Raw genomic sequence first — 12,919 nt, 5'->3', positions numbered from 1 at the left:
ATTTATTGATGATTTCTCTAGGAGATGTTGGGTGTATCCAATCAAGAAGAAATCAGATGTTTTTGAAGTCTTCAAAGTTTTCAAAGCGCGGGTTGAACTTGATTTTGATAAGAAAATCAAGTGTTTGTGGACTGACAATGGAGGAGAATATATCAGTGATGAGTTTGATGCATTTTTCCAACATGAGGGCATCAAAAAATAGTTCACGACGGCTTACACGCCTCAGCAGAATGGAGTGGCAGAGCGGATGAACAGAAATTTGTTGGACAGAACAAGGGCCATGTTGAGTACTGCGGGTCTACCAAAGTCATTTTGGGCAGAAGAAGTCAAAACTGCTTCTTATATCATCAATCGTTCTCCTTCAGTGGCGATTGATTTGAAGACTCCAATGGAGGTTTAGACTGGCAAGCCAGCTGATTATTCTCGGTTACATATATTTGGAAGTCCGGTGTACGTTATGTACAATGAGCAAGAAAGATCAAAGTTGGATTCCAAATCCAGAAAGTGTATCTTCTTGGGCTATGCTGATGGAGTTAAGGGGTTTCGCTTGTGGGATCCTACTGTCCACAAGCTTATCATCAGCAGAGATGTTATCTTCGAGGAAGATAAAGTGAAGGGAGACAAAGGCAAACAGAATTCAGAAACTACTGTCATTCATGTGGAAGATAAGACAGATGAAGATCAAGTTTCTTGTGAAGCAGTACCGGAGCACGAGGAACAAGAACCAGTTGAGTCAGAGGTTTCCAAAGTGAGGCAGTCAACTCGAGAGAGAAGACCACCAGGATGAATTTCAGATTATGTCACTGAAAGCAACATTGCATATTGTCTATTAACAGAGGATGGTGAGCCATCGAGTTTCCATGAGGCTACTCAAAGCTCGGATGTATCCCTATGGATGACAGCGATGCAGGAAGAATTGGAAGCATTGGACAAGAATAAAACTTGGGATCTTGTTACACTACCACGAGGAAGGAAAGCTATCGGTAACAGATGGGTCTATAAGATCAAACGTGATGGCAATAACCAAGTGGAGCGGTATCGTGCAAGACTGGTTATCAAAGGGTATGCTTAGAAAAAGGAATCGACTTCAATGAGACATTTTCTCCTGTGGTTCGACTTTCAACAGTCAGGGTAGTATTGGCATTGTGTGCGGTGTTTGACCTATATCTGGAACAGCTAGATGTGAAAACAACATTTCTTCATGCCGATCTTGAAGAAGAAATCTATATGCTCCAGCCAGAAGGTTTTGCAAAAAAAGACAAAGAGAACTTGGTTTGCAGGTTGAATAAATCTCTATACGATCTCAAACAGGCGCCTAGGTGTTGGTACAAGAGATTTGATTCCTATATCATGAGCATTGGGTATAACAGACTCAGTGCAGACCCTTGTACATATTTCAAGAGGTCTGATGATGATGATTATATCATTTTGCCGTTGTACGTGGACGACATGTTGGTAACAGGCCCCAACAAAGATCGGGTCCAAGAATTGAAGGCACAGTTGGCTAGAGAATTTGATATGAAGGACTTGGGACCAGCAAACAAGATTCTAGGGATGCAAGTTCACCGAGACAGAAGTAATAGGAAGATTTGACTTTCCCAAAAAAATTATTTGAAGAAAGTTTTGCAGCGCTTCAACATGCAAGATAGTAAGCCAATTTCAAACCCTCTTCCTATTAACTTCAAGTTATCCTCTATGATGTGTCCTAGCAGTGAAGCAGAGAGGATGGAGATGTCTCGAGTACCGTATGCATCAGCAGTGAGAAGTTTAATGTTCTCTATGATCTGTACTAGACCAGACATTGCACAAGCAGTGGGAGCAGTCAGTCGGTATATGGCGAATCCTGGACAAGAGAATTGGAGCACGGTTAAAAGGATCCTTAGATACATTAAGGGTACCTCGGATGCTGCATTATGTTTTGGAGGATCAGATTTTAAACTCAGGGGCTATGTGGATTCAGATTACGCAGGTGATCCAGATAAAATAAAATCTACTATTGGTTATGTGTTTACAGTTGCAGGAGGTGCAGTTAGTTGGGTTTCAAAACTGCAAACAGTTGTAGCATTATCTACAACAGAGGCAGAATACATGACAGCTACTCAAGCTTGCAAGGAGGCAATATGGATTAAAAGGTTATTGGAGGAGCTTGGGCACAAACAAGAAAAGATTCCTCTGTTTTGAGATAGTTAGAGTGCCTTGCACATTGCAAGGAATCCAGCCTTTCATTCCAGGACTAAACACATTGGAGTACAATTTCACTTTGTTCAAGAGGTAGTAGAGGAAGGAAGTGTGGATATGCAGAAGATCCATACGAAGGATAACGCAGCTAATGTTCTGACCAAGCCAGTGAACACGGAGAAGTTCGAGTGGTGTAGATCCTCAAGTGGCCTAGCAGAAACGTAAGTAGCAGGGAAAGACAAGATTGAAAGGATGTGTGGAGATGTGTTTGATTTTCAATCAAATCTCCAAGTGGGAGAAATGTCGGTAAATTAAGCAAACATGGGCCTACATCATTAATGAGGCGGTAGGTGGCAATTCATTTGAAGACATGTGTACGATAAATATTGAAGAAAAATTCAATTGTGAATTTTCCTTCTGATGTTTGTGCGCGGAGGGGGCTCTATAAATAGAGCTCCCCACTTTCAGAAGATTGCATCCCAACATCGAGTTCATTTCTCATTTATAACATTCAAGTGTTTTGAGTGTGTTTCTATATATATTTGTGAGATAGGTTTTCTCCTGTTTAAGAGAGTGAGTGTCTCTTTGGAAACACAGAGAGATGTTGTAATTCTCCAAATATTATAGTGAAATCTTTTGGTCTTGCCCGTGGTTTCTACCCTAATAATTTTTGGAGGTTTTCCACGTAAATCTTGGTGTCTATTTATTCTTCAATTTTCATAGTTTTTATCTCGTGATGCCGCACCTGAGACCAACAGTTATATATGTAGATGGTAATACTGTTCCATCAGATGATATGCTTGCAAACGAAAAAGTAGCTGTTGTTGATCCTGGTGTAGCAGTATCTGCATCATAGTTATTGCAAAGTAAATTTCTGATAAATAAAAATAGCTGTATTTTCCCTTATCAAGAATTCTTCCTAATCTTGTTTCTGTTGTAAACTATTTCTCCTTTGCCACCACTCAATGAATATGCTTATATATGAGATTTTAGAGATGCATTTGCGATCTCATTTCGCTTAATTACCTCATGCTGATTGGATTATTGTCAAGTTTCCTTGATGACAATTTTGATGAATTAAAATCAATTACTTATCAAGTACTCAACCATCGAATATTTTCTGGATGGTGTCCTTTTATGTATATATCACTCGTGAAATGTTGTAAAATTATTGGATATGCTAAGAATTTAGGCTGAGCAAAAAGAGAAATGTAACTCAAATTCATACAGTTTTAAGAGCGCCTATGTGTATTCTCGTTCCTTTGTTGTTGTGGTAGTTCTCGTACAAGCTGTTCTTTTAAAGTTTTGGGATGGACTTCGTGGAGTTTTTGTGAGGTTGGATGACTTGACTTGTCATGTGTTGATGTTTGCTTGTCGAAATTGGGTAGGAAATTTTTCATAAATTCAATACAAATTTTGAGTTGCATCGAGATAAATTTTTTTTTTGTATCATCAAAACATAAAAGAGGAAAGATGTAATACCCCTTTTTACCCAAGATCCAACTGCATATTCATCGATGTTTTCATTATCTATTTTGTCACGGACCTAGTTCTTCTAAGGTCAAGTGTGGCATTTGCTCCTTAAATTCGCTCTTTGCGAGTACTAGTAAAGTAGTCTTTATAGCGCAAGTGTGTGTGCAAGTATTTAAGTGAAAAAACAAGAGATATTTGAAAATACTTTATATTGCTTTCCAGCTTGGTCTTTTACAAATGAGGAATCTACCCTTTTATAGTAGTGACTTCCTAAATAAATTATTAAGATCATTTTGATCCGACGGTAGAGATTAACTCTCCAGAAAGTTCTTATATCTACACAGGTCTAGATGCTTCTATTTAAATGCTTATATACAAGTCTTACATATACAAGTGAATTTTAGAGAGCTTTAGGCCCCGTTTGGTTTCAAAAGCCAGACCAAAAAAGCATTTTTTTAAGTGCTTTTCATTTAATAAAGTGTTTGGTTGACCAAAAAAGTGTTTAAATAAGCACTTTTTAAGTCAAAATTAGAGCTTTTTCAAAAGCCAAAAATTATAGCTTAAAAAAGTGCTTTTTTTTAAAAATGTCTACCAAATCCAAACGGGCCCTTAATATAAAATATTCTAGAGTTTATGCAACCTCAATAATGCACCACACTTTAGAGATTTTCGAAATGCGCATGAAGGTGCCGGTTATGACAATTCGCTCGCGATACATTATAATTTTGAAGTTGATTTTTTTTTTTGGATGAAAGGTTGATTTTCATGTTTGTTATGATACGTAATAGTTGGCAGACTAGTATATATTGACCTCGGTATTATTTATCTCAACATGTCCGATATATTTGTATTTGCTTTGATTAACTAATATATTTTGTTTACGTGTAAAAAAAATGAAACCTCTCTAACTTATTTAGGACAATAAAAATTCATGCACGAGCCTTTTTTAAGAAATTTTGTGTGAATTTATTGGAAAATTAGTTTCTGCCTGGAGTGGACATATTTGCAATTCTGATGCGTCACGTGAACGTTCGATCCCACGAACAATACATATATATCATTACAGTATAAAACAATATATGCGCCGTTTGGTTTGAGTGATGATATACGTAGTACATAGATAAGTAATATAATATAATAAAAAATAAATAAGAAATGATAGTTAAAATAGTATTAGATTTGATTGATAGATTATAGTTTATTTGATTTGATTGATTAAATTTTATATAAAAATGTTAAATGACTATTTTGTTCTTTTAACAATAAGTAAAATAAAAATTATATTATTTATAAGGGGTAATATAATAATTTAAATTCAATGATTTGATTGATGTATTATAAATAATTAATGATTTGATTGATGTAAAATAAATAGTTAATATATGGATAAATAATATGATGAGAGAACGTGAATGAGATGAGTTATACATAAGAATTTTTGTTTGTTGAAAATTACAACATGGATGTATAGAACTATAGATTGCACTTAATTACTTAAATAAATGTATATGGATAAAACATAAAGAAGTGGGTGTCCTTGGAAAAGGGATATCCTAAAAAATGTGATACTAAGGCCATCTCCAACTCATATTCTTTATATTTCATCCTCTATCTTCTAAATAAAGATTCGTGATCTCTATTTTTAAAAAATTTCTCCAACCCATATCCTCTAAATATTACCAAATACTCCATTTTCTATTTTATTTTTTTAAAACATATATATTTATATAATAAAAAAATTACATAATATGTTTTTCAACTATATTAATTGGATATGGTTAAAATTAAAATCGTGTAATATATTAATAATTATGTATTATAATGTTAAACATATTAAAAATTTAAATTTACACTCTAATTTATGTAATTTGTGTGTTTCTAATTACTTTGTTCATAATTTCCATTTAATGTTATTTAAAAATAATAAAATTACAATTAATTTATTGAAAAATTATAAAAAAAAACAAATAAAATTTAATTAGACTAAAAAAATTAAACACTGAAATTAATTTTAAAAATAAAATGGAAGAACACTCAAAATAATAAAAATTAGACCAATTTACCAAGTAATATTTAATATAAAAACTGAAAATAATTTAAAATAGGGACTAAAAAATAAATTCATCATTTTCAAGGTCTAAAAATTAATTTTGAAGGATGACATTTTCGTAAATATGCCATCCTCCAAATCCATCCTCTATTTGAACAGTGATCCTCCAAATTTTGGAGGATGCAAATAAAGGAAGGTTGAAGGCCAAACCATCCTTCATTTTGGAGGAATCCTCCAAAATGAAGGATGGTTGGAGATGCTTAAAAAAAAAAAAAAAATGAGATGACAGTGGATGAAAAGTACGAAGAAACTCATCATACACAAACGTTCATATTGTTCTAACCACAAGATTGAATGGCAACACAAACAAGTGGAACTTTTTGTGATGTTTTTTTTGGAGGATAAGTTTTGACATGGAAATTATATCTTAAAAGATATTTTAATAAGTTTGATTTATAAAGTATATTTCATAAATGAAAGGGCCCGTGTCCTGATTTAATATTTAATGATCAAACAACCAGGATTAATTAATGTAAACAGCGAAAACGAGTTAAAAATTTGCGTTTGGGCCTACAGAAATTTCGGCATGACCTATTCGTAAATAGGACATCCCAAAAACCTGTACAACACAACCAACAATATATACTCGAAAATAGAGTCACAACTCCAATTTACACACCTATAGCCGCACTGGCCAGGACTAAACACATGCAGAGCCGGCAAGGCTCGATCATACAAATAACAATTCAAAACAAAGTCCAAAACTATTTATACAGATACACAGGGCATCACCCCGGCAAATATAAAATTCGCTAAAATGATATATATACATATATATCTGGGAACTCAACTCCACGCTCGCCTCACTGGGTACCACTAGATGACGCTCCACCAGATGCGTCAAATCCCCCTGGATAACCTGCTATGGAATCACAAACAACCACAGCATAAAAAGAAAACAGGGGTCGGACCCCAGTACGACGAACTATAAAAATTACGACAAATATAACTGACATGAATAAAATCAAGTACAATGCAAGGAAATGCAATGTAATGCGTGACAGGTATCAATGAAATAAGGAATACCAAAAGGAGTCCAAATAATCGTATCACAATAAACTCAGTGGCCACCCGTGCCAGGAACGCAGCAGACCTCGAATCATCACTGCTAATCCATACACGTAGCATCGGAGGGTGACAGGAGCGACCCGTCCAGCCTCATGCTGTCATCAGGAGTGTCGTACGTAGCATCAGAGGGCGACAGGAGCTACCTGTCCGTGCCTCATACTATCTCAGGAGTGCATTAAAATAATGTCACTCGCTCCATGATGACTCAATACATCTCAAGAGATCAATATCAATAGTAATCAAAGGAGTCAAGGCTCAACGTGCTATGTAAACTTATAAATGAGTGAATGCAATCATATAATCCACGTAAGCACATAAAACACATTATCACTCATTACAAAATATTTAATATCATTACATGTCATTATAGACGTCGTAATATAAACAGCTCATACGTACCTCAACCGACACTTAATTACCACAGAAATATCTCAAGTATTTCTCGGATATTCCAATCCCAAATTTTCAGAATCTGTAATTCCAGAAAAATTGCTCATAAATCCTAAAATTTATATTTAATATTAAAACATCCTATCAATAACCAAATATCGAATTTACGACTCTAAAAGTCGAAATACCAAAAATATAATAATCTGAATTTTTCCAGAAAATTCCCAAAAATTCTGAAATTTATATATATTAATTCTAGCACATCTAGAAATCCAAACAGTGATTTAAATAGCTCTAAACTTCAAAAATCCCAATTTAAATAATCTGGAAATTCGAAATAATGCTCCAATAATTTCTGAAAAATAGTCAATACCTCCAATCGAGTCCGGTATAATACCTACAACCAATAATAAATCAAATATCAATTATCGGATGTCAATTGAATCGAAATACCCAAAATTCAAAACCCTAGATTCAAAATTATACCTCAAAGCTTGGAATTAAAGGGTTAAACAACTAACACAACCTACCCCTAAACTCCGGCGACGATCAGCGGCGGCGAACGGCGGCGGACGGCGGCGGCTGGTGCGACGGGTTTTCGGAAATTTCAATAAAAATATGAAATATGGGTACCAAAAGATAGCTCTCGTCGAGAGGATTCCAGAACTATATTTACTTTTGAAATCCGGCAAAAAACGAAGGAGATACGGAGATTTGAAGCGATAGGAAAAATTGGAAAAATTCAAACAGAGGAGACGGGGATGACGGAAACGTTTGTTTTTTTGAGGAGAGAGAAACGAGAATATATAATATATTGTATATATATCCATTTTATGAGATATACATTGATTTAATGTGTGTCATATTTTATTCATTCGGGGTTATAACTTGACCCGGTTTGAGTTATTTCAACTCCTGTGTGATTTATAAATCACATATGCAATTTAATATCGTCTATAAACCGATATTTATAAATCAATATTTTTAACACACAAATTAATTAATTCGGGTCCTTACAATAAGAAAGTAGAAATAATCATAACATTAACACGTCTTTGAAAAATCCATTTTTAAGGAAAAAAAAACACTATGAGAAATCCTAGAATCATACTTTCCGAATTCTCAAAAACTAAGTAGTATTTAAAATCATTAAGATATAAGCTTGAAAACACTAAGTACCAAATTTTTGTTTTTTGATGGATGATTAATGTTGTATCATCTACTCATCTTTTTGTTTTGGCTCAAAATTTAAAGTTCAAAACTAGATTTATTAATTCATACGTATGTTTTTTTACAAATACAACATATTTCATTACGCAACAACATTTATTTATATTTAGATAAAGTCTCAAAAAAAGCGACGTTGAATTCATCCAACATGAAGTGGCGTCATATACTAGTTGCGAGTGCATCCATCCCATCCAAAGAAACGGCGACAGCTTTAACTACCCATCACCGATTGCTCGCCACGTGTGTGGTCGAGATTCTGTCTCCGGCGAGATTTAAAAGTCGCACACCAAGAATAAACAAGTCCACCGCCTAATTGCTGCGCAAATTTAAACCACAGAAAAACCTGACAGTTTTCCAAAACTCCGAGAAAGAAAGAAAATACTGTCTACTCTTGCCAAGTTCCAGGTATTCTCCACTCACTTTGGGCATTTTTGTTTTTTGGGTTTGGGGTTTTGTGCTTGGAAATCTCGATATATGGTGTCAGTTTACCCGATTCATCCACCGGGTCAGGATTTTAACCGTTTTGGTAGCAGTCTGTACATGGCCGGAAGTGGCGGCGGGGCTGGGGATTTCATTGATATAGGGCTTTTGGGGATGGCCAAGAGAAGCGACGATGACATGAACTTGCCTCAAATGGTGCCGTTCGTGAGTTCGGGCATGGAGGATCCGAACAAGAAGATCCGAAAGCCTTACACGATCACCAAGTCTAGAGAGAGCTGGACCGATGAGGAGCACGATCGATTCCTGGAAGCTCTCCATCTGTAAGATTTCTCTGCTATGTTTTTGTGTGGAAAATTTCTAGCGAAAGATCTCCGTGGAAGTTCAAGTTTTGGAATACTTGTATTTTCCCCCAAAAAGAAAAAAAACTACTTAGTAATCGCATATTGGAATGAAGTAGATTTTGATAAATAATAATGGGTTTGAATCGAATGTGTAAGGTGAAAAAGGTTTTTGCTTGTTTTTAACTTGAGATTAAAATTACATGTAAAGAAATTCTTCGAGCAAGCAGAGGTGATTTTACTTTTTTCCTGGATTAATTTTTGGCCTTTCAGATTTGATCGTGACTGGAAGAAGATAGAAGCATTTGTGGGGTCAAAGTCAGTGATCCAGGTAATTAAGCTGTTTATTCACTTCTTGATTGTTTTCCTTTGCTGAAATGGCTCAGCAGTTTTGCCTGTTCTGGCTTCCTCAGACCTCATGTCTGTTTTAAGAGGAATATGGTTCATTTTTAGCTGAAGAAGGTTTCTTGGCCTAGCAAATTGATTTTGCCCCCTCTTGTTTCCAAAATTTTATATTTTGAATTTCCTCCCCTGGATAATTTGGCTCTCCGTCAGCTACTGCCATGTTTCTTTTCCTGCTAACAGGTGGTCTGACGAGTTATTTGTTATCCTCCGCCTCATGTGAGTGGATAAATTGGCATCTTAAATTGGAGAACTGTGTACTTTCATTTTCCCGTCCATTACTCCATTGGGTACATACCAGTATACCACAAAATGATCGTTGGGATTGTTTCTAAAAATGCTTGTGCATGTTTCGTCTTGTAATTCGTAGACTGACTAGTGGGCTTTTGCAGATACGTAGCCATGCTCAGAAATATTTTCTGAAGGTCCAGAAGAATGGTAAAACTGAGCACGTGCCTCCTCCACGACCAAAGAGAAAGGCATCTCATCCTTATCCACAAAAGGCCTCAAAAAATGGTTGGTACTTTTCTTTGTGTCTATTCATCTCATTTTTTTGCTTCAACAAGTGCATGTCACATCCAAATTGTTTTTTTTTGTGGGTCTACCAGTTTCAGCAGTGTCTCAAGCCACTGTTGCATTAAAATCTTCATCTGCTTTGCATGCTACGGGGCCTGATCCACTGTTGGGGTCAAGAAATGCAGTTTGCAGTGCACCTTTGTCTCCTTGGACGTACAGTGTTGTTCCAACAGGCACTGTCTCACGTATAGCAAAAGGTTCATTTCTGCTAAGATTGACATACCAATTTTTCTATTTTGTTTAAGATGTTACCGGAGTCATTCCTGGCATTTCAGATGATATTGGAGCGGTCGGTTTCACCATGTCACAAAATTATAGCGGCAGCGATGATGATAACACTCTTCGGACATGGAAGTCTGAAAAGATCAATTACCAAGGAGAAGGAAACCAATGCAAAGCCGTGACAGGTCAGTTTCTTTCTGTCAATGTTCTCTTCTTTTTGTTAATTGCTCTGATTTAGGGCACACATAATTATTAGTATGGTTGTAACTCCTTTTTTATCCATGTGTTAAATTTGCTCAAGTTATTCTTGTTGCAGCTATGCCAGATTTTGCACAAGTTTATGGCTATATTGGCAGTATCTTTGATCCGAAGGCAAGTGATCACTTGCAAAGGCTGAAAAATATGGACCCCATCAATGTTGAGACGGTGAGCTCAAATTCACGCATTAAACTAAGTGTTCATTTTGGGACATAGTACGCTGTTGGAGTTGTTTTGTCTGCTGATTTGTGGATAATTATCTATTGTATTTTTAGGATATTGGATCTAAATATCACTAATCTCTATTTATTTGAGCTTCACCTTTTCTAGAGGCCAGTTGGGAGTGCAGTTCATTTGGTTCTTGAATTCTGTACTCAGTATGGCTGAAAATGTGTTAATAATAAAGATGAGTTGATCTGAAGTTAAATCATTCCGCGAGAGGTTTTGGGGGCATAACTTGTGTCAATATTTTGCTTGCTGATATATGTTTATGTATTGTTTACTTTGTGGCTCATTTTGTTAAATGGTAGCTTAAGATTTATGTGTTCATGGTTTTTTTCTTGGTTTCGAGGGAAAACAATGATTTAATGTATCTTATCTATGATTGTTTCAGATTTTGATGTTGATGAAAAATCTTTCAATTAATTTGGTGAGCTCCGAGTTCGAGGATCATGTAAGTTTCTAACTTGCTTCCTCGCCACGTTCTTATTTGCCATTTTCATCTGAGTGATAGGTTGGTTTTCATGCGGACGGTTTTTTTAATCCATTGATATTTACTGACATTATACCAACACAAAGACAACGTTTTTTCTAATTTTCTAATTTTTTCTGACCTTCAAAATGAAGTGTGAACTGTATCAGGTTCACCATCGGTCTTAAAAATGCCTTTAATATGAGTAAACTTTCTTTACTTGGTTTTTGACCTTCGGAATGAAAAATTTGTGAGAACTGTGAGGTTGAAACTTTCTTTTACTTGCTTTCTGACCTTCAAAATGAACAATTTGATATTAGGTTTGTTTCTTGCAAACTAAACTTGCGTGATATCTTGATATGATGGTAAGTTTAATTTTTTTGGTTCCACGTTATACACCACGCCTCTCATCATATCCTCTATATGAACTGCTGAGTGATAGACATGAAAAAGAATTTTCGGCTTCACCCGTCAAATCTTGGAAAGCAGATTGAGATGATGAAGTTGATGAGTTACCTTGAAAAGTTAAAAGTTTCTGATTACTTGTTTGGTTTTTGCTTAACTATTGGCAGAGGAGGTTGCTATCATCGTATAGCGTTGGAATTGAAAACAATGGCATGGGTTGCACAATCTCATCTGCGTGCATAGATGCATTGTGACATATGACAACGTCAGGGCCATGTGTAATTACTGACCGCGGTTCAAGTGGGATAACGAGGAGTCGCCCACTCTTGTTTCCGGTATCGGTATCGGTATCAACTATCAACCGTGTATATAATCTACTTGTGACCTGCAACGGTTGCTTTGATTTTGTTCAACTTTGTGTGTATGATGGACATGGAGTTGAGACAGTTGTCTAGGGTCTCCACGAGCAACGTCGAGCTTCCTGTGTGTAGATGTTATGGAAGTCTCTTATTTTTCCTTTTCCGCAGTTTGCTCAATAAAAAGGTTCTTGCTCGAGATCACGGCTTTGTTGATGAATTCTGCCATCACGTGTGTATACTGAATAACAAGGTGTGTTGTTTTTGTTAGGCTCCCATCCAGCACTTCAGAGCTCTTTAACATCTTACCTCTTTACTCCAGGATGGATGTGCGAAGATTAGACGTCAAAAACTAATATTCTCTCCGTTCGATTTTTCCACACATTAAAAAAAAATTATTGGGAAGATAAATTATGTATAGGTTTTCAATTTTATTTCTATTTAATACATTCAAAAAATGATTGTACAATTTTCAAGATGTGCAATTTTCAAAATGTAATTAATAGGAATATATTGATAAAGAAAGATAAGAACTTATAATTAAATATGATATATGTTTATATATTTGGATAAATAAAAAAAAAACGTGGTCTATATAATCGAAATAAATGACGTGTTTACGCAAGAGAATAAAGTAAGTTGTAGGTTAAAATTACTTTTTTGAACCCAATATGAATTTTGGGGTCAACTGGAATACAATTGGGACATGTCTAGAGCAATCATTTATTCAACTTGAAGTTTGATTCTCTTGTTTCTTCCCTTTGTCCTTTTATTTTCGATT

General features: G+C 35.5%; 1 protein-coding gene and 1 long non-coding RNA gene across 8 annotated transcripts; one reads left to right on the top strand and one right to left on the bottom strand.

The window, feature by feature from the left end:
* Window positions 1–6,285: 6,285 nt before the first annotated feature.
* On the bottom strand, window positions 6,286–7,996 carry LOC140893089 (uncharacterized). 3 transcript variants are annotated; one of them, XR_012153014.1, is made up of 4 exons: window positions 7,750–7,996; window positions 7,593–7,616; window positions 7,229–7,301; window positions 6,286–6,623 (listed from the first exon to the last, which is right to left on the bottom strand). It is a non-coding gene; the product is annotated as an uncharacterized lncRNA (long non-coding RNA). The 3 variants fall into 3 exon arrangements; XR_012153015.1 differs by having other exon boundaries at window positions 6,286–6,620; XR_012153013.1 differs by lacking the exon at window positions 6,286–6,623 and having other exon boundaries at window positions 6,631–7,301.
* A 629-nt stretch (window positions 7,997–8,625) lies between these two features.
* Window positions 8,626–12,919, top strand: LOC140887182 (protein REVEILLE 5-like). 5 transcript variants are annotated; one of them, XM_073294260.1, is made up of 9 exons: window positions 8,626–8,854; window positions 8,983–9,210; window positions 9,502–9,559; window positions 10,023–10,146; window positions 10,239–10,403; window positions 10,482–10,613; window positions 10,745–10,854; window positions 11,300–11,359; window positions 11,950–12,408. In XM_073294260.1, the coding sequence occupies exons 2-9, from the start codon at window positions 8,990–8,992 to the stop codon at window positions 12,034–12,036; spliced, it is 957 nt and encodes a 318-aa protein (XP_073150361.1). In that variant the 5' UTR covers window positions 8,626–8,854; window positions 8,983–8,989; the 3' UTR covers window positions 12,037–12,408. The 5 variants fall into 5 exon arrangements, 4 of the variants coding, with proteins under 4 accessions (XP_073150361.1, XP_073150362.1, XP_073150360.1 ...); XM_073294261.1 differs by having other exon boundaries at window positions 8,980–9,210; XM_073294259.1 differs by having other exon boundaries at window positions 8,960–9,210.

Source organism: Henckelia pumila, chromosome 3 (genome assembly GCF_033568475.1).
Source record: "Henckelia pumila isolate YLH828 chromosome 3, ASM3356847v2, whole genome shotgun sequence".
NCBI classification, from domain to species: domain Eukaryota; kingdom Viridiplantae; phylum Streptophyta; class Magnoliopsida; order Lamiales; family Gesneriaceae; genus Henckelia; species Henckelia pumila.
This window is presented reverse-complemented; position numbering and strand designations above follow the sequence as displayed.